The sequence below is a fragment of the Lutra lutra genome, chromosome 6 (assembly GCF_902655055.1).
Source record: "Lutra lutra chromosome 6, mLutLut1.2, whole genome shotgun sequence".
NCBI classification, from domain to species: domain Eukaryota; kingdom Metazoa; phylum Chordata; class Mammalia; order Carnivora; family Mustelidae; genus Lutra; species Lutra lutra.
The window spans coordinates 46,332,157-46,357,959 of record NC_062283.1 but is presented as its reverse complement, the minus strand read 5'-3'; the positions used below and the strand labels follow the sequence as shown (position 1 = coordinate 46,357,959).

General features: G+C 36.9%; 1 protein-coding gene across 10 annotated transcripts in view; it reads right to left on the bottom strand.

Moving 5' to 3' along the window:
* Positions 1-25,803, bottom strand: part of LGSN (lengsin, lens protein with glutamine synthetase domain) — a 136,194-nt gene that overhangs the window by 12,442 nt on the left and 97,949 nt on the right. Inside the window, exons 2-7 of one of the 10 annotated variants that reach the window (XM_047734550.1) lie at positions 19,662-19,714; positions 18,331-18,550; positions 16,326-16,449; positions 3,289-3,414; positions 2,510-2,636; positions 1,611-1,808 (exon numbers count right to left, since the gene is read on the bottom strand). In XM_047734550.1, coding sequence (XP_047590506.1) covers positions 1,611-1,808; positions 2,510-2,597 — 286 coding nt within the window. In that variant the 5' untranslated portion in view covers positions 2,598-2,636; positions 3,289-3,414; positions 16,326-16,449; positions 18,331-18,550; positions 19,662-19,714. Of the gene's footprint in view, positions 1-1,610; positions 1,809-2,509; positions 2,637-3,288; positions 3,415-5,032; positions 5,174-16,215; positions 16,304-16,325; positions 16,670-18,330; positions 18,551-19,661; positions 19,717-25,803 lie in introns of those variants that run through there. The other 9 variants (XM_047734545.1, XM_047734546.1, XM_047734547.1 and 6 more) reach the window with 9 other exon arrangements.

Here is a 25,803-nt window from a genome sequence, read left to right as displayed (position 1 = left end):
GTGCTCATCTCCATTTCATGGAGAATTTCACAAAGCCAACGCACACAGAAGCACACAGATGAGAGACGCTGTGGTAGGCAGAACAGCCCACAAAGATGTTCACATCCTAAACCCTGAAACCTGTAGAATATGTCAAACTGCAGGCCCTAAGGGACTTTGCAAATGCAAATAAGGCTATAACCCTTAAAATAGGGATATTGTCTTGGATTATCCAGAGTTCTTAAAAGCAGCAAACTTTCTCCAGCTGTAGGCAGAAAAGAGGTATGAAAGGAGGAGAATTTCAAGAGGTTCCAAACATTAAGTATTTGAGGGATTGTCTTGGTCCTGAGACACCAGACCAGAGCAAGGTTTCCAGGAGCTAAGGGCCACCCGAGTGGACAGTCAGCAATCCTACAACCCCAACGAACTGGATTCTCCCAACAATCTGAGCACTCCCTAGAGTCTCTGGATAAGAACCCAGATGGCCAACACCTTGACTTCAACCTTGCAAAATCTGAATCAGAGAAACCAGCTGAGACATCCCAGTTGACATATGGAATCCTGACAGCATTCACCTCCCAGGCTCTAGTTCCTCCTTAAGCCCTGTGTGTCATAAAGAAGTTAACCTTGCCAAAGGAGACCCCTTTACCCTTGGCTCCTGGAAGATGATCTGGAATGTCCTGCCTGACAAGAGAGTCTTAGTTTACCTGGGGCTTCTAGGTCACACTAGAAAATCTAATAATGTCATTTATTCTGGGAGCTTTGAGTCATGTGATATCAGCTTGACTCCCAGGGAAGCCAGAGACTGAGGTCAGCCACATGAAACCCCACTATGGAGTCCTCCCCCACAAAAAACCACTCTGGACACCAAGACTCAGGCAAGCATCCCATGGTTGTCAATACTCCACATATATTGTCACATATCATTGCCAAAAGAGTGGTGCTGTCCATGACACCACTGGGAGAAGACAAATGGAAGCTCTATGCTTAGAACTTTCCTATACTCTCCCTGCTGGGTCTCTTCCCTTGGCTGATTTTCATCTGTATTCTTTCACTGTAGTAAATCATAACCTTGAGTATAAGACCTTTCAGTGACTTCTGTGAGTACTTATAGCAAATTATCAAAACTAGGGATAGTGTTGGGGAGTTCCCTAACTTGCAATTGGTGTCACTAGTGAGGGTAGCCTGGCGGACACTGTCCTTCTAAGTTCACATGCTGCTATATTTCTGTCTTTCCAAACCTTGTTTATTCAACCCTTTCATGATGGATTCCCTTATGGAATAAATACCTCATTTTAACTAGTTTCACTCAACTTGGATCCCAGAGATTTTTGGCCAATACACTGATAGGCCAAAATCGTTGTATTACTGTTAATAAGCCAGAAACTTAGAATAACAAAATTTCACTTTTAGAAAAGACTAGAAAGATCATCCATTACAACCCTTCCATTTTCTAGATGAGCAGCCTAGTAGTTAAAGAAAACTATATAGCCCTTTATAAACAATAGGTGTATAAATTCTTCTGACTCCCAGATGACCATTCCTCAATCCATGCCACATTAACATTAATTTAAACACAAATTTGGGATTAGTGGCTAGAATCTCGTGTCAGTTTGTTTCTGCGCCCTTACCAGTATGGTTGGAGTTTGTGTTAAATTCATGACAAGGAGCACTGGCTGAAGTTTTGAGGGGTGATGGTTTTATCCCTGTTGTCTGATTCTCGGAGTCCTTGTCATCTTGTGGCAGATAGGAGTCTGCGGAGCCAGCTCCCACAACTGGTTTGCTCACATCCTCCAACTTGTGGCACACCATTTGGTTTCTGATCCTTTCTTTAATAAAGAATGGAAAAATGTTAAAACACACTGTCTTTGTTTTCAACTATCTTTTAACATGAGAAAATAATTTATTCCTGGGCAGTGACATACCAAACGAAGGGCAGTGGGAATGACCTGCACTGGTTGTGGGCCATAAAGTGGTGTGTTGTCTGTAGAAAATTTAAACTCTGGTTGCTTTTTACCATTACCATGCACTGACCATTCCTATTACCCCTGCCTTGGAACACCACTGTTCCTGGATTAAGTCTCTTGTTTGATTATCTCCTAGTTTCAGCACTGTTTCAGAATCTATTGAGTTTAGTTGGAAATCCAACATGTGATACGAAAACTTGTTCCACATCTTTACTATGGTCTCCCAAATCCTTAGAATGATCTTTACACTCGGTCTTGGAGCAGAAATATGCTTCTCTTCTTCAATATATGTTCTTTCTGTTGTGTTCTTTCTTTTTTTTTTCCCCCTCACCACCATCCTACTTCTGCTCCCTTTCAATTCTGAATATTTTGATTGGTTAATTTTATATATTTATGTTATACCTTAACATTTGCTATCTTTTATGCTGTCTATGTAGAAATAAATTTTAGGTCTTTGTTTTTGCTTCTCCCTTTGATGAAAAGAAAATGTTTTAGGAAAAGGAGAACAAAATAGAGATTGTTATTGGCATCATATTCCTGAGAGATCATAATAGCTAAGATACCTTTTGAGTTGGATATATCCATTTCTCCTATTTCAGTTGAGAAAACATGTTTTGTGACTTTCTTTCTTGTTCTTCTTAATTTACTCATCCTGCTGGCTTCAGTCTCATTACTTTCATCTCTCGTATCCTGTAATAATTCATAAACAAAAAGGCAAATAACAGATCTTGTATGCAACTAAATTTGCATGTCAAGAAAGTATGACAATTGGAGAACTAAGTTTTCAAGTGCATATAAAAGACTTTGATAATGAGGTAAATTTTGTCACCTCTATGTGCTCTTGAATAATTCAAAATTAAGAAGCCCAATATTCTGCTTATAGTCAGGATATTCTGCATTCCTTTTATATATGACATAGTAGTGTCATTAAATAAATTAAGATCTTGTCCAATAAGTGAAGATTTCTATTCTTCTTTTTTTTTTTTTTTTACTCTGGGATATTTTATATTATCAATTCCTAAAAATATTTTACCAAATCCATTTCAGCTGCAAAGTCCTTTTTTTATTAGTTCCATCTTTTTTAGAATCTCTAACCTTTTGATCAAAAGCACAAGTACCTGAAGAATTCAATTTTATTCTTTTTTCTTACCCCATCCTTATTACATCAATATTTACTTCAAAAAGCAGTTGCATTCATAAAATACTATTTTGCATACGTAAAACAAGTGTTATACTCAAACAGCTTTATAGCCTAGGAAAATCTAAAAGATATTTTAAAACAAAACAATCTAACTTTTACAATCTAGTTCTAATCCTTGACAGAATTCCTTGGTAGACGGACCTGTCAAGGACTATTCCCAGCAAGGAGCAGGGCAGTGAAGCAGGAGCGGAGAGTGAAGAGCAGAGACAACTCTGCACCAACAGTGGGCAAAATCACCCCTGACGTCCCAGAACACAAAAGCTAACACTGAAAAACAAATAAGAATAAGAAAAGCTGACATTGGTATTTTTATGTTTTTTTACAAACTCTCATTGTAGTTTGAAGAAAGCGGAAGAAAGGGGCAGGGGCAGGGTCAAAACTATAGTCTAAAATGTTTTGAGCTATTATCTTTTTGAAGAGCAGATTCTGAAAGACTCCATATCTTGGAGCAACTTCTAAATACATGTCCAGAGTGGTTTCTGGGGAACAGCTGTACTCATTTGTCAATACCAATTCAGCCTCCGAAAGCTAAAAGGAGAAAAAAATAATTTAACTGGTATTTATGGGTAATTAGGACACTTTGTTATTATTGTTACTATGCTTAAAAAGATATATTTCATAGGACAAAATCTTTTTTGTCATTTTAAAATCTCACATCTTAGAAAATTGTGGTCCTTTTTACTCCAAATAATTTTATATTTGGATGATGTGATACTTATTGTGAGATATAGTAGTTTATTTTTATCAAGCAGTTTATTATTTTATTTAAATATTTTTCCAGGGGCACCTGCGTGGCTCAGTGGGTTAAGCCTCTGCCTTCAGCTCAGGTCATGGTCTCAGGGTCCTGGGATCAAGCCCTACCTCAGGCTCTCTGCTCAGCAGGGAGCCTGCTTCCCTCTCTCTCTCTCTGCCTGCCTCTCTGCCTACTTGTGATCTCTCTCACTCTGTGTGTCAAATAAATAAATAAAATCTTTTTTAAAAAATAAATATTTTTCCAATGTACTTCTGATAGAATTCTGAAAGTGATTTGCTTGCCTATTGTACATAGTCACCATTTCTAAAATGACATTGCCAGAAATACACATTAAGTAATTGCATTTTTTGTGTCTTTACCAATACATGACTCTAACTTTATTAAGAAGTCTTGCTTAAGGGTGCCTGGGTGGCGCAGTTAGTTAAGATTCTGACTCTTGGTTTTGGCTTGGGTCTCATGGGTCTTGAGACCGAGCTCAGCATTGGGCTCAGTAGGGAGTCTGCTTGAAGATTCTCTCCCTCTAGTCTCCCCACCTCTTGCACGCACACTTGTGCTCTCTCACTCTTTCTCAAAAAAAAAAAAAAAAAAAAAAAAAACACCAAAAAAACAAACAAACAAAAAAAGTCTTTAAAAAGAAGAAGAAGAAGAAGTCTTATTTAGAAATGAAATACTTGGTCAGGTATATAAAAATGAAAGGAAATTGAACAGACTAACATTTGTGTTTGTTTTACCTGTTGGGGATCCTCTCACATACAGATTAAAGGAATCAAATGAAACAGACTTTAAGATTTCTCTCAGCTTTAAACTCTAACCTGTAATTCAATAACAATGTGCTAAAACTGAGCACTTTGTCAGGCACATTTCTCAGCATAACCCTAAATAGAATCTCTGTTTTACAAATGAGAAAAGTGAGACCCAGAATGACTTGTCCAAGGCCACAAGAGTGAACGAGAGATGCAGTTTACAAACAGGTCTTCCAGTTTCGAAATGCCATTCCACTTCCTAAATGCCAGAGATTTGAGTTTACAGGAAGTTCATTTTAATAACATTCACCTGCTTTCATATAAACCAGATCAAAAGGGAAAGTTTAAGAAAAAAACAAAGACAATTCAAATTCACCTAGTTACTAACCTGAGATTTTCATCAATAAAAGCCCAAGAACTAAGTCATAATATATGCCTCTGACTCTGTAATAGATGTTCAAAAGAATTTTTTTTTTCAAATGAAGAATACATTTAGCTCAGTCCTTTGAATTTTTTTTTATATACAAGGATGATCAAAGTATAGACACAGTTCTAACAGCTGAACCTAATTTATTGTATCCCTGGGTTACCCTGCCCCCAGTAGAATGTTTTCATTCTCCTAAATCTCTCAGTTATATTTGGTTACAATATGATAATGTTTCAGTAAAAAAGCCTACTAGCCAAGATTCACGAAGTTTGGGTTCTGACTTTTCCACTAAGTAGCAAGTACTTCTGGAGCCTTGTTCTTTGTTCTGTAGACACTGCTATAAATATAAATATACCCAGCAAATATATTCACATTTTATAAGTATTTCCATTACCAGGCAATACTTTATATTTCATTTAATATAACAACATCAAGAGAACATTTATAATTACCTACATTTTGCCAAAGCAGATATAGGTCCACAGAGGTTAAGTGATTTATTCAAGGTCATATGACTGCCAAGGAAGAATGGGAATTCTCTAAGGAGGTTCCCACATCATTATTACCAGAAGTGGAGGAAATTTCACTTCTGTTAGTTGATGGATCCTGGAAAGGCCCAAATGCCCAAGAGGATTAGTAGGATAGTCACAGAAGTTAAGAGAGTTGGGAGGAACCTTAAGGGACTCTTATCAGCACCTGCTTACGGACTAGTTTAGAAAGTTTTCACCATTTCTCATGCATTCAGTAATGTAGTTCCAATTTACGAATCTCCTGCTTGCACTATTATGTTGGACAGGCAGTGCCTTATGTATAGTAAGTACTAAACAAATGTTAATCCTGATTATTATTACCTAAGCACCATGCATTACTGGGGATCTCTGTTGGGGACATACCTCATTCTAGGTTACCACATGGACCCCTAACACATGGGCGATGGCTCTTACTGAGTCAGGACCTAATCCTTTACCTGAACAGCTCTAGATTCTGAACAATAAACTAGGAGAACCTCTCAGAGAGGTTAGGGTATATCAAGCAGTCTGAGGGTTCTCAGAGAGGGTACTGTGACTGATATGCTCATGCTCGGACTCTAGTATTATTATTAAACAGGCACAGTATTTTATAAATAGTCTTTACACAGCCAGGGAAACTAGGGCAAGCTTAAAAAGAAGAAGCGACACTTAAGCTGAAGACAGAGGTGAAGTAAACCAGGTTGGAAGAACCGGAAGCATAAGCACAGTTAGGCAATTTCATTTTGATCTCATGGCATAAATATGCAAATCTAATTCATGCTTAATTTAGACAATCTCAAAATTCTACTACAACAGGTTGATCCCGACTCGATTTGACATTTCCAACAGAGAAGCTTTTCCTGCTTCAGAAATGTTTCTGCTCTCATTCCATTAGATGACTCCTTTGTCTCATACATGGGCCTGGCCTTAAAGAATGTTTCATATCACAAGAATTTTCATTATTCAAGTTTTTCTCATCACATTGTTTCTTTTGAAAGTTGTTTTATGGTTTAATACAAGTTTGTCATTTTGCATTTCAACGCAGTGGTTTGATCAAATTAACTAAAAGAGGCTTCATCTAAAGGGATCCTGCCAACCTTTAAATTTAGACCCTAATTTGACCTAGTAAGTTTCCTTTCAATGTATTAACTGGTGTTATTCAGAATCTAAATATCACTGATTTTATTCATTTGCTTTTAATTTTCTCTAACAGCTACCTTTTTACTATCAATACTTTAAAAACCTTTGTTTTGACCTCTGTATGTTGGCTACAGTCTGAAATACAATCATTAAAGCATTTACCAAACACTCTGATTTCATTAATGATAGGGGTGCATGACAGAAAAACCAACCCAAAAAAAATCTCATAAAGTTTTAACCTCTGTTAGAAATAATGGTAAAAAATGATCAATGATTACCAGGTATAAAAGAATATGAATGTGCCTTCAGTTTCCCTAATGTGTGCTCTTCAAAGAAAAATGGAGGAAAATGTATTCAAAATATTTACAGAAGAGATCCTTGAAAGAACACATCGCAAACTCCCATAGACTAATCTAAAAATATCCATACCTGTTAACTACTAATTCTACTTCTGGCAATTTGTTCTAAGACTATAATACTAAATATATAAAATTGTATGCATGTCCAATACTGCCTCTGTTATAGTAAAAACTTGAAAGCAGCACACATTGAAGTGGGAAGGGCTAAATGCATTGTGGTAATTCTGTCCAATGAATTCACCCATTTAAAAATGAGTGATTCCATTTCCTATCCATGTCACCTGGATTACCAGAATGGTAACACCAAACTGTCCTCCCTCTGTTCTCCACTTCTCCCCATCCTCCAGACTACTGCCCATAGTGCTTCTCTAAATCACAGTTTTGGTCTTATAATTTCTCTGCTTGGAATACTTCCACAATTTCGTATCACCTTCAGGAAAAATTCAAATTAGTATTCTCTGAGGCCCTGCAAAGGCCAGTCTCACCAATCCCTGCACACTTTCATGCACAAACTTCATCTCCATCCATGCAAAACTAGTGTGCAAGAAGACCCACACTCTTCTTCTTTCCTAGGCTCTTATCAATTTTCTAGTCTGTCCCAGGGAAACAGTTTTCTACTCCTCTTGTCACAGCTCAAAATTAACCCCTTGGACAATTTGCTATAGCCATTCCATTCAAAGATGTTCAATATTCTCAAATTCCTGGTGAAAGTAGATCCCTTATTGAATTTTGTAATCTATTCAAAATAACTCATAATTATTGTCCTCTTCATCACAAGTGATGAATGTTTAGCCTCCTCTAAGAGATCTTACTTAGTGCTTTGTAAAATAATTCTCAGAATCCTTATCATTAACTCTTCATTTGTATACTTTTTTCTCTACACCAAAAGGCAGTGATTACTTTAACCTAAGAACTGTGGTTCCTTAAGTGCCAAGAATGTATTTAGGCGTCCTTCTAGAATTAGGAATCATTGGATTCAAGGAACTACTTACAGCCCCAATATCCACTTGGGCAATGTAGAATAGAGATGAGGTTGATGTGACTATGGTTACGGCTCTGGGGATGGAGAAATGAGCTTACTACAGATAGATTTGGGAGGTGGATTTGGCAGTTCGGTGATTGACTTGATATAGGAAGTGCAAGAGACAGTGGGTCAAAGGTGACAGTCAGGTGTCTGACTAGGGAAGCCAGAAAGAGGAGGAGACCTGAGGGAGGAGTTGCTGGCTTCTGTTCTAAATACATGGAATCTACAATAACTATATCATCTGAAGTCATCCAGCAAGCAGTGGCCATATGGGTCAGAATCCAAAAGATGATATGGAAAGAAAAAAGCACAACCCTGAAAGTGGTTGGAATCATTAAGAGAAAGAGCAGAGCTTGAGAAAATAAGAGGACTGAGACAGAACTGAGAAACAATAATGTGTGCTAAGTAAACATAGGAATGGAATCCTAAAAAGCAGTCAGAGAAAAAAATCACCAGAAGGTGAAAGAAAAAGTTGGACAGAGTGGTTTTATTGATAGCAAAAGATAAAAGCTGCATTAAAAGAAGGGAACACCAATAGGCCTGCTACTGAAATTATATACAAGGTCGCTATTAAGACTAGTCCGTTGTGTTTTGCAACCCAGGTCCCTAAAGGCATTGGAAAAGGCAGGTTCAGTGAAAGAATGTGAGCAGCAGCCAGATGGCTGTGAGTTGAGGAGGAATAAGAGGTGCTTAGTCCAGGGTCCACATATGATAAGCACGCTAGAAATGTTCTCTACAGTCAAATGGAGACAGTCAGGATATACAGCTGAAAAGTAAGAAGAGATGGAGACAAACACAACGACCCCTGGAAAAGTGCATAGGGGTCTGCCCAAGAAAAATTTATGTTGCTTTTAGGAAGATCAGACTTACACATGTTTAAATGCTCAGTGAAAGGAGTTAATAGAGGTGTTGAAGAGAAAAGAAAACGGTTTTAAAAAAGGTCCTTGAAAGGGTAGAAAAGACGGAAACTAGAATTGAAATGAAGGGATTCACTTTAATGTATCCTCCTCCACAAGAGGAAAAAAAAAAGAGGGAATATTAGAAGGAAAGAAGAGAAAAATTAAGGAGGAAGGAAAATTAGGTGGAGGAGAGGACAGAAGGAATTTCAGATGACAGAACAAAGCCTCAGGACAATTAAGTTTACCTAGTAAGTGGCAGAATCTGAAAATGAAACTAATTTTAAACCCTTGATCTTTCTTATCTATTCTTAGCCAGTTGCAGAACTTCCAATTTTCTCTGCTAGGAGATGCTCAGACAGTTTACATATGGAAGACTAAATATTTAAAGGGAATGCAAATGGTTTGCCATCGTCATAGCAGAGAATGTTAAAAAAACAAAACAAAACAAAAAAAAAAAAAACAAAAAAAAACAAAAAAAAACAAAACTGTTCAGTGCCCCACAGAAGCCGGAGATTTTTAAGTTATAGTGGCATCAAATCTGCACAGGTAAACTATTTTTCTTCCAGCAAAGCTCTTTCAGAGAAGTGAAAAACACAGGATAGAGGTTTTGTAAGGATACAAACTTAGGAAGACAATGACAAAAATAAGTTGAGGATATTTGCAAGAAAGACTAAAATAATGAGATATGGAATCCAAGATAGATGGAATAGAAAACGAGATCAAGAAAGACCGACAAGGGATTGGAGATCCCTAGAAGTTAGTATTTTAGATGTATCATTGAGCTAAATATATTGGCTAGAATAAACTAGGAATCAAGAAATACTTTCTAATAAATGAAAGGCAACCAATGCCTACCATGTTGAAGTATAAGACCAGAAGGAAATTTTGACTCACATCTCTCCTTCATAAATGATTCAGAATGAAATATCTTTGAATGTCCAATAGAACCTGATGATAATTCAGTAGGCTAATGTAATCAAAACACATTCCCTAGACAAAGTATTACATGGACTCCCTCAGTTTTCTGAAGAGCTGAGAGAAGAGAAGCTCTGCTGGTGACAAGCTGCTCCACAATGACTCTGTCCCTTTACCCCATTAATTCCACCTTTCTTTGAAGATTTTTTCACTGTATTTATTCTCAAAGCCACACCTATCTTCAAGGTTATGATTACTCCCTTTAAGACATAAACAAAATCTTATTTCCTATGCTTCTTCATAGCATAACTAAAACATGTGATATTTCAAAAGAAGTTTTTAAACACTAAGGAAAATATAAACTAAAATTTAAAAGAACCAAAACGACAAAATATTTGCTTTCTATTATCTTGGAAGTTAAATATGTTTTCTTTGATTCTGTCCTGTTTCTTGTCTTACTCAAGACCAGACCAAAGTATTCTCCTTTTCAGTTCTCTGGTTCACCAACAAGATAAATAAGCATCATTTGGAAACTTATTTGAAAACTTGGAGCATTTCTTTATGGCCTAGTAAGTGATTAACTCCTTCAACCAAGCTGTTTCTGCAAAGTCACCTGAGTCTTACACTAAGTTAGAGTCTCTGAGATCACAAAGGACAAGGACCCAAATGACCACCCTTTCCCATCTTAAAAAAATGAAACACTCTTAGGGAGACATTAATCACAGATCTACTTATCCCTAACACTGGACCTTCATCTGTATATTTGTAAAGAATTTTAATCCTTAAACTCTATTGCATTTTAGGATATTTCATCTGAATACATAGAATCTCTGGGGATTTTGTTGTAATTTGTTCTTTATTACAAATGTAATATTCTTCATTATAAAAATTCAAAGGTCAGAAGCTCATAAAGTAAAATGGAAAACTTAAAAAACAATATGAGTCCTCTGTTTCCCTCTAACCTTTATATTTTTGACAAGCAAATATTTTCAGAAAGAGTTGTTTCTACTATTCCAAATAATTCTTATAATGGTTCATTTTCTAATATAAGTTCTTTAATAATTGTTCCCAGTAATGATTTAATGTATCAATATTGATTGGGACTAGCCACATATTGAAATACACCAAAAAGAGAAATTGAAGAGAGTAGGAATAGTACATTCATACCCATTGTTGACAGGTGATCTACTGGGGCCACCCTTTGTATGAAATTCATTCATTTACTCAGCAAGTACTTAGTGAATATCTAAAAGAGGCCAGGTATAGGTCTGGATGCTCTGTAAGAAATAAAGATGAGCTACTTGTTGTTTCATTGAACATAAAAACAATACATAATAAAAAGTGGTATAGGTATACTATATGAATGAGGATAGTACTAGTGGAACCATCTTCCTGAGGAAGCAGCTAAGTCTCTCAAAGTTGCAGTAACTCCTCTGACTTCACACCTAGAAAGTAGCAGGAGCCAAATGTGTACTTGGAAACACTTCTTTTGTTTTTTCATCCTACGTACAAAATTTAGAGGCAACAAAATATTGAAAACTAAAAATATTGCCTAAAAAGTGAATATTGAGCAGTTTTATATAAAAGACAGAGGGAAATTCAAGTGGGGTTTTTTTGTGTGTTTTTTTTTAATTTCACAATTCAACATAGAGTTCAGTAGCATCCGTGTCTTTAGAAGTAAAATTAAGCGCAGAAGGTAAACACAGATAAATTTCTTGGAAGTTACATAGAATCAGAATTTTATTAATATCATGGCTAAAAATGGAATGGGCTATTTGGATATGTGTCAAGTTTCTCATCCTTGAACATATTTGTGGAAGGAATAGAAGGATTAGATAATCAAATGTCAAGAATGACCCAGAGAATTTCCATTTCTTCCACCACATATGCTCACCACTTTTGCAATAAAATAACCCAGATCCAAGTTAGTAGATTAGATGGAACATTGTTCCACCTATATATCCACCTCCACCCAAGAATTATAGAGAAACCATCATTGTAAATAGCTTCTATGTGAACAAAATGTCACATTGTAAATAATGTAAAAAGCTCTGAATCTCAATTCCATTCCCAGTAAGACAGCAAAATATGCAACAGCAGCAGCAACCTCGAGCAAATCTCCCCTCTGGGAGTAAGGCAATGCAAAATCTTTAACAGAACATTCCATACGAGACAAGTGTACCTAGCCAATAGTTTCAGAGAAGGAAAAATGACTTTATAAACATCTAACACCATGTCATTTTCACAATATGAAGCTAAACAATAAACGGAGCTAAAATAATAAAGGATCAAGAATTTGGCTATTACCTGAACTTGGTGCTAGCACTGGCTTTCTTTTTTACTGAAAAAGAAATCTCTGTATTTTCCAGAGAAATGAAGATTTTGTCTCAAAAATATCTGTGTAAATAAGATCAAAGTATTTTTTGAAGGCTTTGTGATGGGCAGAAAAGCAACAAATATGCTTCAATGGGGAGAGATTTGTAGAAAAATTTAAATATACATGTAGTATATAATATATATTTATGGCCATGATTTCTATAATATGGTATGAAATAAGATCCAAGAACATTATAGAACTGTCAGCGAAGATACCAGCTAATAGGCTGCTGCAGATAAAAATATTGGGCCTCAGGGCGCCTGGGTGGCTCAGTGGGTTAGGCCTCTGTCTTCAGCTCAGGTCATGATTTCAGGGTCCTGGGATCAAGCCCTGCATCGGGTTCTGCTCAGCGGGGACCCTACTTCCCCCTCTCTCTCTCTCTCGCTGCTTGCCTCTCTGCCTACTTGTGATCTCTCTCTCTTGTCAAATAAATAAATAAAAATCTTTAAAAAAAAAATTGGGCCTCATCAAAAAGAATATTTTAAATGTGACAGCAGAAGTTGTTCCATCTTTTAAAAAAATATGATGTGCTTAGGGCTGGAATACTAAATATAGTTCTAGTTACTGTCCCCAGGAAAACATTAATGGTCTAGAAGTGGATCAATATGTGTTTATTTATATAAATGTACACCGCATAGAATAGTTATTGTCATACAGAAAGGCAAATAAAAATCTACTGTGTAAAAGAAGGTGCAAAACTCTACAAGGCTATAAAAATGGAAACTTAAGGGACGCCTGGGTGGCTCAGTTGGTTAAGCAGCTGCCTTCGGCTCAGGTCATGATCCCAGCGTCCTGGGATCGAGTCCCACATCGGGCTCCTTGTTTGGCGGGGAGCCTGCTTCTCCCTCTGCCTCTGCCTGCCATTCTGTCTGCTTGTGCTCGCTCGCTCTCCTCTCTCTCTGACAAATAAATAAAATCTTTAAAAAAAAAAAATGGAAACTTAAGGGAGAGATTACTGGTATCCACAACACAATGAAGTATATATGACAAGGAACTCCTGTTATTCACTATGTTCTAAGCACTGAACACACATTAATTCATTTAATCTCTCCACAAAATCTCTTGCGGTCGGTACTATTAATGTCCAAATGAAGCACAGAGAAATCCAATGATTTGTCCCATCTCACCCAGCCAATAGGTAGTAGAGCCAAGACTAAAATACAGGCATTCCGGTTTCAAGGAATATACTCTTAACCACTGCACATGAATGAAGCACAGACCTAATTTTTAACGTCAAGAGAGGCACTTAAAGGGAGATAGATTTGAGGTAAATAAAAACAAATATAAAATGAACTAAAAACCTTGGAATCTAAAAACAAAACTGAATTTTAAGAGACCAAACACATTTAAAATATAAAAATAGAATCAGGAGATCTTTATAGAATTCCACAGACAAGCATAAAGCAGGGGACATTTGGGTAAGCTGCCTTAGGAAAAACCCTAGCCTTGAGTCCTACTTCTAGAAAGTCAGTCCTAGCCTCCCACAGAGCTGCACTTAACAACACAATGAGCATGAGTGCGCGCGCGCGCACACACACACACACACACACAGATGATACAGGCTACAGAGCAGAATGAACCTCTGGTCTCACCCAGATGGAATCCATTCTTCCTGCAATATGGAAACATCACCTCTATGCGTCTACCTGAGCAGATGTTTTCCTTTGTGTCTACCTCACAGATACTGAGGCATGAGCATCAGCCACAGGGCAGAGAACAGATCTTCCCCAAATTGCTTGGTGTATCACCCAGCTCAGTAGCACACACAAGGCTTTATTGATAAATAGATTTTAATTATCATGATGTGCTGCCATTTCCTTCAGTTTGCAACTTCATACACCCATAGGGTCTACTTTGGGGAATAGGAATGTGGTTTTGATCTATTTTCTGTTTACTACAGCTAAGAATTTGGCTGAATACATGACTTTATAACATTGTTTTGAATAGAGAATCTCAGTAAAATATTCTTTAGGGAAATGCCAAATCTAAGACTAGTAACTATTCATTTTCACTGAAGCTTCTACTGAGGAATTTGTTCAGGTTGGGGAAGTAATCATCCTGGGATATTTTTTCACACATACAACCTGCCCTTTTGATTCATCAAGCCCTTGCTCAGCTGCTGTGTTTTTTGCAGTTAACCTCATGCTGCTGCTGCTCACGTTACCAGAGCATCTGGTATGGAACAAAACCATCATCCTTTCCAGATATTAGTTAACTGGAAATGGAATGTCACACACCACCTCCCTCCTACTTCCCATAGTCTTTCCCTTCTTGAGAATACAACCCTACACAGGGCAGCACAGGGGCTATTCAATGGAGAATTGGGTCAATCAAGGCTCACTTTTATTATATCTCTTAAATATAATGTTCCATCCCAGTTATCAAGGAACTTCTTCCCAAGAGACAGGGTTTGTCCCTTGCTGTGAAAATTGTGTCCTTTCAAATCATACTGCTAGTTTTTCTACTCTCCCATCAACATTGGTCTAGACTGGTCTTGGGAGATTGTGACTCTCAAAGATTTTCACAAAATCTGGGTCACCTGGAATCCTTGGCTAAAACTATAGGAGGTGGAGATAGGAAACACAGTTTTGACATAGGCTCACCAATAGTAAAACCTAGACCAAGAAGACGTTGAATAGTTAGACACCAGTATCTCAAAACGGTACTAATGTACAGGGGCACCTGGGTGGCTCAGTGGGTTAAGACTCTGCCTTCAGCTCAGATCATGATCCCAGGATCCTGGGATTGAGCCCCACATCTGGCTCTCTGTTCAGTGGGGAGCCTGCTTCCTCCTCTCTCTCTCTTTCTCTGCCTGCCTCTTGGCCTACTTGTGATCTCTGTCTGTCAAATAAATAAAATCTTAAAAAAAGAAGGTACTAATGTACATACTAGTTACTTTCTCTAAGCCATCATTTGAAGCTACAAATTTACTTTCAGATAAATTCGTTCTATGAAACAAACACGTCTGTCATTTGATGCCTCTGACAATGACAGGACACTGCTTGCCAAGCCACAGCTACTCCCCAGTGAGTCCCTTCTTTACCTACTGTTACCCAGTTTCCTTATGGAAAGTACATTTGTTGTCTCCATCTCAAAGCATGCTGCCCATACTCATTATACATAGCAATGACCCCATTCTTCCTTAATCTTCTAGATGTCTTCTCCACGAGATGGAGGGGTAGGGATCAGGTCTATTCTCTTTCTGCCGCTATTTCAAACACAGGGCATTGGTCTACCACTGTGCTTTGCACATAATAGTTTTGCTTCTTGTATTTTATTTTCTTAATTTCATCTAAAGAAAACCCACATCCTCCCAGACTTGACCACAGCGTGCCTCGCATCTGCATTTCAGTCTTGCAGAATGGCCTGCCAGAAATATAAGAGTAGATGTTGGGTACATACACATTAAAAACTAGGAAGAAATGCTACATGTTGACAACTGAGTGTTTTAATATATTCAAGAGCAGATGAGAGGCTATCACTATTTAAAATGCCGTGAGTTTCGATTATAATTTGAAAATGGGTTCTCACCTTTAGCCACTTAACCTCAAACCATTTTTAATACAATGAGACAAAAGCTTTGAGAAAAACAAAGATCGTGCTCTTGGTAACAACCAAAATAGGCATAAAAGAATTTTATAGCATCGTTATGCTTCTGAAACCTAGTACCTAATGAAGTTATTTTCAATGATCTTTCAAACTAAGTGAGCTGTTCTAACGCAAACTCTGAATTTCACTTTTATTATATTTACAAACTCCATGCTTAGTAGAGTTTCTTCGCAAACTTCTCCAAAGCAGACAAAAAACAAGTATAATCATGCTGCCCTTATTCATACTGGCACTCAAATAATTGACATAGAATAATAAAAAGCTTTGCTGTCAGTATTTTGGTAAATAACATTTTAACTATTAACTTCATACCTCCTGCAGAAGGTCCCCTTCATCATTCATCTCACACTTTTTTATTTAAGTCGACTTTGGAAACCACAATATCCCCAACAAATGCATTCAACATGTATTTATATGTATACCTGAACCAAACACTGCAGATGATGAATTCCATGGAGGCTCTTTCCAGAGGGGTCTGGCACGTAATCAAAGATAAACACTGGACTCTGATGTGTCACGCCCAAGGCACAGTATGCTGGAAACACACTAGAATAGTCAAATGACAAATGCTCATTTATGCCTGAATCCCTACAAACAAAGGACATTACAATGCTTAAAACTGTTGATTTTGACTTTTTCTCCAACATACTGAATTTTGTTATATAACAATTGTATTCTAGAATGAATCTATTGTTAGACTTAGATGATGACACATTTATTAGACAACTATGCAATCACGGTCCACAGACAAAGCACAAATGGAAAAATACAGCTGTCAGTGACCCAGATTTGCACCAATGGCAAAGACCCACTCATCTGTAACTCCCATTTTTCTTTTCCTTTTTTTTTCTAGGGTTCCTTCTCACCTCTAAATTAATTCTGGTCCTTCTTATATAATCACAGCCATCTCTCTTTAGCCTTTCTAATTCTACAAATGTTAGTCTCTAACAAAACCCAGGCTTTTCCAGCTGGCCACAAGGAACATAGAACCATCTACAGGTTGCCCCACGTGGTCCCAGGAACAACCCCAACTCAGTTGGAAGGAACAGGGAATGCTTTCTCAAAGAGAATTTGAAATTATGCTTCTGCTGCCTTCAATTGTCACTTCGAGTTGGTGGGGGAGGGTAGAGGGTTTTTCTAAATCAAATCAAATCCTCTCTAAGTATTTTCCATGTATGAGTGTACACTCTCCAGAGCTGATCACTTCCACCCTGGACTTTGCCCAGCTTAGCACTCCAGCCCATCAGCCAGGCCTGATTCTCTTGTTCTATTTCCACAGTTGCATAGTTATTATTTTTGTTTGTTGTAATCAACTCCACTCTTCCCTTTGTGTCTTTGCTCATCTTTCCCCTGTCTCCATCTTTGGGTCTCTTTTTTACCTTACAAATTTCAGAATCTTCTCAGTTCACCCTCTGTGTCTACTTCTAATCAAACCATAATACAGAATTAAACACACTGTTTACAGTAGTTGCTATACCGCTGACAAATTTTGTTCTTTGTTCTTAATTACAAAATTTAGTATCTAAAAAGCTTTTTGTTTCTCTCTTAAAACTTAATTGTTTTAATTAAAATTGGACCTGTTTAATTACTTTCAGTTGATTTTTTTTAATCTCATCCAAATCCAAATGTTGATTTTCTTTAAAAACTTCAATAAATCAGGACAAAGTAAAAAAAGTATATAGCTGAAGTTTTCAGGTAATCAATATTATTTATATAAAATATAACATCCTACATACCGTTTATATCCATAACCATACCCTCTTTCTTTAACCTCCTTAATTCATAAATCCCATTCTAATAAGCAAGATAAAATTAAAATTTTGTCATATCATAAAACAGGGAGTTGGTACATTTCTGAAAAATAGGGCAGATCAATAGTTAAGTCTAACTAAGTTGTTAGAATTCCTTTATTATTCATTTGTAAGAGTTTTCATGTCACATGCAGAGCAGTTTTATCTGCACAATAATGGCATGAGCTGCACACCAAAAGTCAGTGAAATCTCAATTCAGAGATTCTAATTTCCGGTGACAACTTATTCATTGAGCATCTATCCAATTCTGTTGTACTCACTAGACTTGTACCACGTCATCTCCAATCTCCCAGTCAAATAGTTTTTAGACATTCCTCACTCAAAACCTCAAGATAAGCTACTTGAACAAGTCCCCTCCACGACTTCTTCCACCAGTCTAATTCTATATTTACTAAAATTAATTATAGTTATTTTCAAAATTCCTTACCCAAATTGCACTACTTATTGCAAATGCGCAGTTTAATTAAAACTAACTCAAAGGAAGATGTTTAACATTGCTTCAAAACTAAGACGAATGCTTTAGAAGGACTTGAAAATGATATGTCTTAGTTTTCTATGTTTTAAGAAAAATACCATTGACTACGTAGTTTATAAATAATAAAAATATATTTCTTACAGTTCTAGAGGCTAGGAAGTCCACGATAAGACACCAGCAGATTCAGTGTCTGGTGAGGGCCCACTTCCTGGTTCAAAAATAGCAGTCTTTTCACTGTGCCCTCACATAGAGCTTTCTGGAGTCTCCTTCACAAGGGTACAAATCCCATTCATGAAAGATTCAGTAAATAGCAGTACATGTCTAATAAAAATGGTTGCTAAATTCTGTTTAAGTAATATGCCTGTAAAAAGTTAAGATAATTTATTAAAGTATAGAATTTTCTTTTGGTTTGTCTTAAGATCTTACATCACTAAATAAACAAATAATCTTTTTTTTTTAAGATTTTATTTATTTATTTGACAGAGAGAGATCACAAGTAGGCAGAGAGGCAGGCAGAGAGAGAGAGGAAGGGAAGCAGGCTCCCCGCTGAGCAGAGAGCCCGACGTGGGGCTCCATCCCAGGACCCTGGGATCATGACCTGAGCCGAAGGCAGCGGCTTTAACCCACTGAGCCACCCAGGCGCCCCACAAATAATCTTATATTATTTTTACATGATGCACTATGAGAGACAATATGAGATTCAAATCAATGAATGTATTGATCCAAAACAAAGTATTGATCCAGAAGCAATAGATTGGTTGATAAGTGTATAATTACATGACTTAGGTTAAAAGAATGTCTTTAAATAAGTACTCCTTTTTAGGATACTTTACTTCAGCTGACTTTCCTGGTTAACCAACCAATTTTTTACTTGATTGTTTAAGATAAAAGATCTCCTTTATCTTTATAAACTTTTCTTTAAAAAGTAGATGAGACCGTTTGGAGAGACATATCAGATATAATACATCCATTTACTTTTGTTTGTTCAAAAAGAAAAAGAAAATCTAACCAAAGGTCACAAGCGAAAAAGAAAATAGAAATGGGGAAAACAGAAAAAAGATATGAGTGGTAGAAAGCACATGGACAAATTGTAACAAACTTTTAACAAACCTCCAAAAGCTAATCCTAAATTATCAATGAAAAAAACTCAAGAAACAATGCAATGTGCATTGTAGAACTTTCCAGAAAGAAGAAAAGAAAAAAAAAGCAAGGAAATGAAAGAATAAGAACAAAAGGACTAAAAAAAAGAAGAAAAAATGACCACTCTAGGAGGTTCGACATATGAATAATAAGAGTTTCAGAAAAAGGAAATAGAGAAAAATATATGGGAAGGTATCTTCAAAAATAGTCATTTCCCAGAATTGAAGGGCGTGAGTTTCCAGAATGAAAGGGTACACTGGGAAATTAGCTAAATGGATTAAAATTCATACAGATCAAGGCTCGTTTTAAAATTTCAAAACTCTAACACATACAATGTATTTCTTCATAGAAGAGACCCCAGACTTCTTAATAGCAGCACTGGAAACTGGAAAACAATGAAGACAAGATTTCAAAATTCTGTGGAAAAATACCTAACCCATAGTCCTATACTGAGTCAAAACTATTGATCAAATGAATAAAATAGAGATATGTTTCACATACCACTCATATACCCTTTCTCGGAAAACTAATGTTGCATATGATTTTCCAAAATAGGAAACCAATACAGAAGAAAACCAGAACTCCAAGTAACAGCAGATCCAGCATGGGGGAGAATAAAGGGATCCCTGGGAAACTGATAAGGTAAAATCTCAGAATGATACCTGAATACCAAGAGTAAAGTACTGTCAGATATCTTCACAACAAAGGCTCAAGAAATAATTTTCAAAAAGGACAAATTCATAAAAAAAAACCTCTTGTGTCTGAATGGGGAATAATTGAAACTGAATTTTTAATGTATACATAGAATCCTTACACATAAGCAACTGGGGGGAAAAAAAAGACAATAACCTCACAGAAAAGAAAAAATGATATGGGCCAGGAAAAATAATCTTGTAATAATACCACATGGCTCGACTGTGGACAGCTTTACATATTCATGGTAATGTAAATACTAAATATTGATCCTAATAACATTTCAGTGTTTTATTAGAACAACTGTGGAATTGGAAGTGTGCATGTGTATTTAGGGAGGATCAAGGAAAGAGAGCTAAATGCTCGTTTATCCAATGTGAGAAGTCCATAGTTAATGCCAAAAAATTAAAGATGAGTAAATAGTAAGATAAATGCAATTTTTAGAGATACTGAGTTAAAACAAAAAGATCCATCTAAAGAAACTGGGACTAGACATCTTGGGAAGGAAAACAGAAGTGGGATGAGGAACTGTTTGACTCTTTAAACCATGGCATATGTGTCTTTAATAAACTGAAAATTAGTGTGTCGGGGGAGATGAATTGCTAATATTCTCTCTTCAAAAACCAGTTCTTGCAATTGTGTTTACCTGATTTTTTCTTTCTTTCTTTCTTTTTTTTGGGGCAGGGAGGTTAAGAGGTCTTATGTAATTTCTTTATGTCCAGTTAGTCACTTTATCTTTTTGCATAATTTTATAGAGTGTTTATCATATCATGGAGTATTTTACCTGCCTTTATATCTCCCACCTAAGCTGTGAATTCTAGAGGGTTTCGATTCTATTTTGTAACTCGAGCACCTGGAACACTGCCTATTTCATAATAGGAGATCAATATACTTCTGTTGAATGAATGAATGGGGTATAAGAAACACTGAATTTACTACCTACGGAAAAAAACACCACACTTCTGTTATGAGAATTAAGTATATATTGCCAAAAAACCGTCTCTTGTGCTTTTCTAAATCAAAATTTTATGATGACTTAGTCTCAAGTGAGAACCTCCATTCTCCAGTCTTTCACTGTAACTACTGAAGTTATCATGAGTGCTTCATTTCCATTAGATAAAGGACTAAAAACATCCATTTTCAGACATCTTCACCCAGAAGCGACAATTTGTATTCATGATTATGATTATGTTTTAGGTAAAGTCAAAGCCCTTCATACAATTTACATGCCAAACACTTGAGTGTTCTCTGATCAGGTTGCTACTTTAGAAAATAACGTATATTATTTCAGGTTTATTGAGAATCATTACAGCGGTGTTCAGTTAAGGACGATTCACAAACTGAATGCAACATTCCCACCACATTGCCTCCTAGATAGTAGGCAGAGTTAAGGATAAGCTGTACCTTCTACTTAAATCTAGATGACTTATGAATAATTTTTTTCTACAAATTAGAATTGTAATCTATGTACAAAATATTTTTAAAAATAAAGATATTAGGCCCTAATAGGACACAATCTCATTTGAAAAATTTGACTTCCATTGTGTGCTGGCTGTTATGAAAGATGGTAGGTGATAATCTAAATGGTATATATCTCAAGTCCATGAGTATATTTCATGCTATTATCACAAACAAATTTCCAATAGCATCCTACATTTTAAAGTAGTATGTCTTTAATGAGGCAAATATACTTCAGAAAAAGAAGAAAATTTAAAAAAAAAAAACTTCCAAGGATACCTTTTTCATTGGCCCACTAATTGAGCTTCTTCAATGAAAGCCTTTTGCCTAGATAGTGGGTTTCAATCTCTTTACTTTGGAACTGTGATCTAGATGAAGCTGGAGTATCCACATGCTTCCTCTACTCTAGTTGCAAAAGCTTGTAATTATGACAAGACCTTTAGGAATTTTACAAATGTTTAACACTGTTGCAATATTATAATAGATAAAATAAGTACACTTACATAGTTCTCTGTGTGTACAGGTGAATGTCTAAGTGCTTCACAGATACTAACTCATTTGATCTCCCCAAAATTAGGTACTATTATTACCCCCATTTTACAGATGAAGTAACTGAGGCACAGAAATCTCATGTATCTTGCTGAAGCCCAGCAGCTTAGGTGGGCGGGGGGGTGGGCAGGATCTGAACTCTAATAGCCTGACCCCAAAATCCACACTCTTAACCACAAAGGCAAGATGGGAAGGGACTCAAGCTTAAAAGAACACAGAACCCAAGAAAGCATAAATATATGCATATATATAAAGTGAGGAAACTTTAATTACCCTTGTCCCTTTGCAATTATGCAAGCCTATCAGGAGCCATAGAGGTTAAAGGAAACTCTGCTGGTATCCCCTATTTCACTCACACATGTTCGTGTGTATATATTTTAAGTCACGTTAGGAAATTCTCAGGGTTTTGCAAGTCCATTTATTCACCCCCTTATTTGATACAGTCCTGCACCTGCATGGTGAAGAGCTGCCATCACAGGCAACTCAGTAGGCAGCTACCGCGATCACTTGTTGTGCTTGGAAAAATGGTATACAGCCAAATCTGTGATATTAGCATGAGATACATTAAAGGTCTTACTGTTGTAAAAATCAGTGTCCAAGAAACTAAATGTTAAGAAAGGGTTGAAGAGATAGATGGGAAGAAACCGTGAATTGTTCTAAGTCCATATTCAACATTTCTCATTCACAAGCACTTGTTCAATACCTACTATATTCAGGGACTGCTTCAGGCAAATGACTACAGCCACTGAGCCATGGATCTATGATTCAAGTCTTTCCGCTGCCCCTCTTCTGAGACTACATATGGGAAGACTATTCAACGCGAGCACTTCTCTTGCCAAAAAGAGGTAATCTAATTGAGTGGATCAAGAGGACAGTGGCTAAAATGATTAAAGGAATGATGGGATTCATTTTATGAGAACAGATTGCAGCAGCTCAAGTTTACTAAGTACCACCAAGGGGAAACAGTGGGTTGTTTACCACTAAGTTACTGCCTTCTGATGAATTATTTAACAGGACTGGAGGAGAAAAGGATGCAAATTGAGTACAAGATTAAACCCATTCTTTCATTGTAGAAGAAAAGTGGGAGAAAATGAAACCACAATAATTCTGGTTTTATTTCATGTTTATGTGTATTATATGTTACAAAACAATGCATGAGAACCCAAAGTTCCCAGCACTGACTTCTAAAGAAATAGGATAAAACATGCCCAAAGTGACTAAGGGCCTAACTGATTTGTGAGAATAATAAATGAGTACGAAGGAGAGAATTGTCTCTCTAAACATCTCCCCTCAGACAAAATCATAGTTTTGGGTCAGCAGGAGGCCTTGACAACAGGGACAGAAAGATACTCCCACTTTTTCTTTCTCCAGATTTGTGGTCGTTCTAGAAGTTGGTTGGGTTTGCTCCTCGTTCACATGTATCCAGTTGTGACAGACAAGCAGAGAACCTGCCATTGACACCCTCAGTCGCAGAGAGTGTGGCCAAACTTTGTGACGAGTAATATTTGGGTTCTCTCAGTAGTTCTGGAACTCCTGATCACAACAGCTTCTGGTAATTCCCTCCACCTACCCAACGTCTCCTCTCCCCAATTCTGCCCAGAAACATCTCATTTTCTAAGGAAACAGGAGATCTGTTTACAGGATTGAGATTTTAAATCTATCATTTAAAAAATACTTTGGGTAGGGCTGAGTAGAGGATCAGTGATTTCATGAATAAGCAGAAACACACATGGGGTGGGGGGCTCCTGGGTGGCTCAGTCAGTTAGGCAGCTAACTCTTGATTTTGGCTCAGTTCATGATCTTAGAGTCCTGGGATTGAGCCCCACACTGTGTCCACATCTACACTCAGCACGAGTCTGCTTAAAGATTCTCTCCCTCACTCTCCCTCTGCCCCTGCCCTGGCTTATACTCTCTCTCTATCTTCCTCTCCCTCTCTCTCTCTCTCTTACTCAAATAAATAAATAAATCTTAAAACACACACACACAGGAAGGGAATGGAGAATTTTTGTGGTTGCTTTTTCATGTGTTCTGGAAAGGGAATTTCTCCTGTTATCTGACCCTTCTACAAATTCCATTAAGTAATAAGTACAAAACAATGCTACTCCCTGAAAAAAGGACCTGACAACTACGTAGAGTTGATAAAGTAAAAAACTAGTTCAAAATCGTTTTAATACAGCATTCTCAATTATTATTCATATATTTAGCCAAACTCTATAAAGTTAAATCAAGTGAATCATGAATGTAGGAGCATGAAATCTGAGTTCCAAGGTGCATAAGGAGCTTGCAGTCACATGAAATGAGTTAAAAATTACTCCAAAACAGCCAGAGCTCTATTTAAAAAAACAAGGGGAGTGTCACAGAATACACTGTTATGACACCATTAATTTAATAACTTTGCTAGTTGGTGTTATCCATGTTTTCTTCTCTTACTAATGGGACAGGGCTCAAATACTGGGACAGTGCTCAAAAATGACTGGAAATTCCATGACCTTTCATTTATGTAAATATGTCAATCAGCATTTACCATATTTAAAAGTAGAATAATAATGAACCTAGTATATGTTAAGATAAATAATATATTTTATTCTCCAAAGCATAAAAATGTAATAGAAGCTTGACACCATTTTACATTTTTGCAAATCTTTTTAATATCTAGAAGTCAAAAATCACTAGAATCTCATCTCGGCTTTTGCATTCATTCCGTTGCTGTACTGTATGCCATGCAGCCTCTGGGCAACTCCACTGTACATTGTGAGAGAATGAGCGTGAAAAGAACAAATAACATCTGAGGATGGAAATAACTTTGACTTCATAGTCTCCTCAAACGGTCTGGGGGCTCCTGGGAGCCCCTGTACCACACTGAGAACTCCTGTTGTAGTGGAACAGCCAGCAGATTAAAGACCCGAGTTCCTGGGTGGCTCAGTGGGTTAAGCCGCTGCCTTCGGCTCATGTCATGATCTCAGGGTCCTGGGATCGAGCCCCGCATCAGGCTCTCTGCTCTGCAGGGAGCCTGCTTCCTCCTCTCTCTCTACCTGCCTCTCTGCCTGCTTGTGATCTCTCTCTGTCAAATAAATAAATAAAATCTTTAAAAAAAAAAAAAAAAGACCCGAGTTCCGGATGAAGCCTTGTTCCTTAAAGGCACATCACCTAATTTTCTTGATCTCGGTTCCTTTGCAAAATGAGGATGGGGTAAGATGATTTCTCAGATCCTTCCCAATTCTAATATTCCGTGATTATGTAATACAATAAAGAAAAGGAGACCCACCCAGGGTCCCCTACATTTATTTTTTGGGGGGTGCCCTACACTTATTTATGCTCCCTGTGGTATATTCCAAGTTTTATGTAACCCCTTCACTTCCGGGCTGTAATTGTTGTGCTAGAAAACTGACCTTACACATTAATTCCAACTAAGCATCTAGCATGACAGGCCCAGGTAAGAATTGTAAAGTTCCTGTGTGTAGAGTATCAGGAATAATAAAATAGAATAAAAATTTAAATGATGGCATTCCTAAACACAAGGTGGGATCTAAAACAAATATAGAACATTGGAAAAACTGGTGAAATACAAGTAAATTCTCTAATTAATAGTATTATGCCAAGATTAATTTTTTAGTTTTGGTAAATGTTCTGTGGTTACATAAGATACAAACTTAAGAAGAATGTAGAAGAACAGTGGAATATTATTCAGCATCAGAAAGGATGAATACCTACCATTTACATTGATATGGATGGAATTGGAGTGTATTATGCTAAGTGAAATAAGCTAAGCAGAGA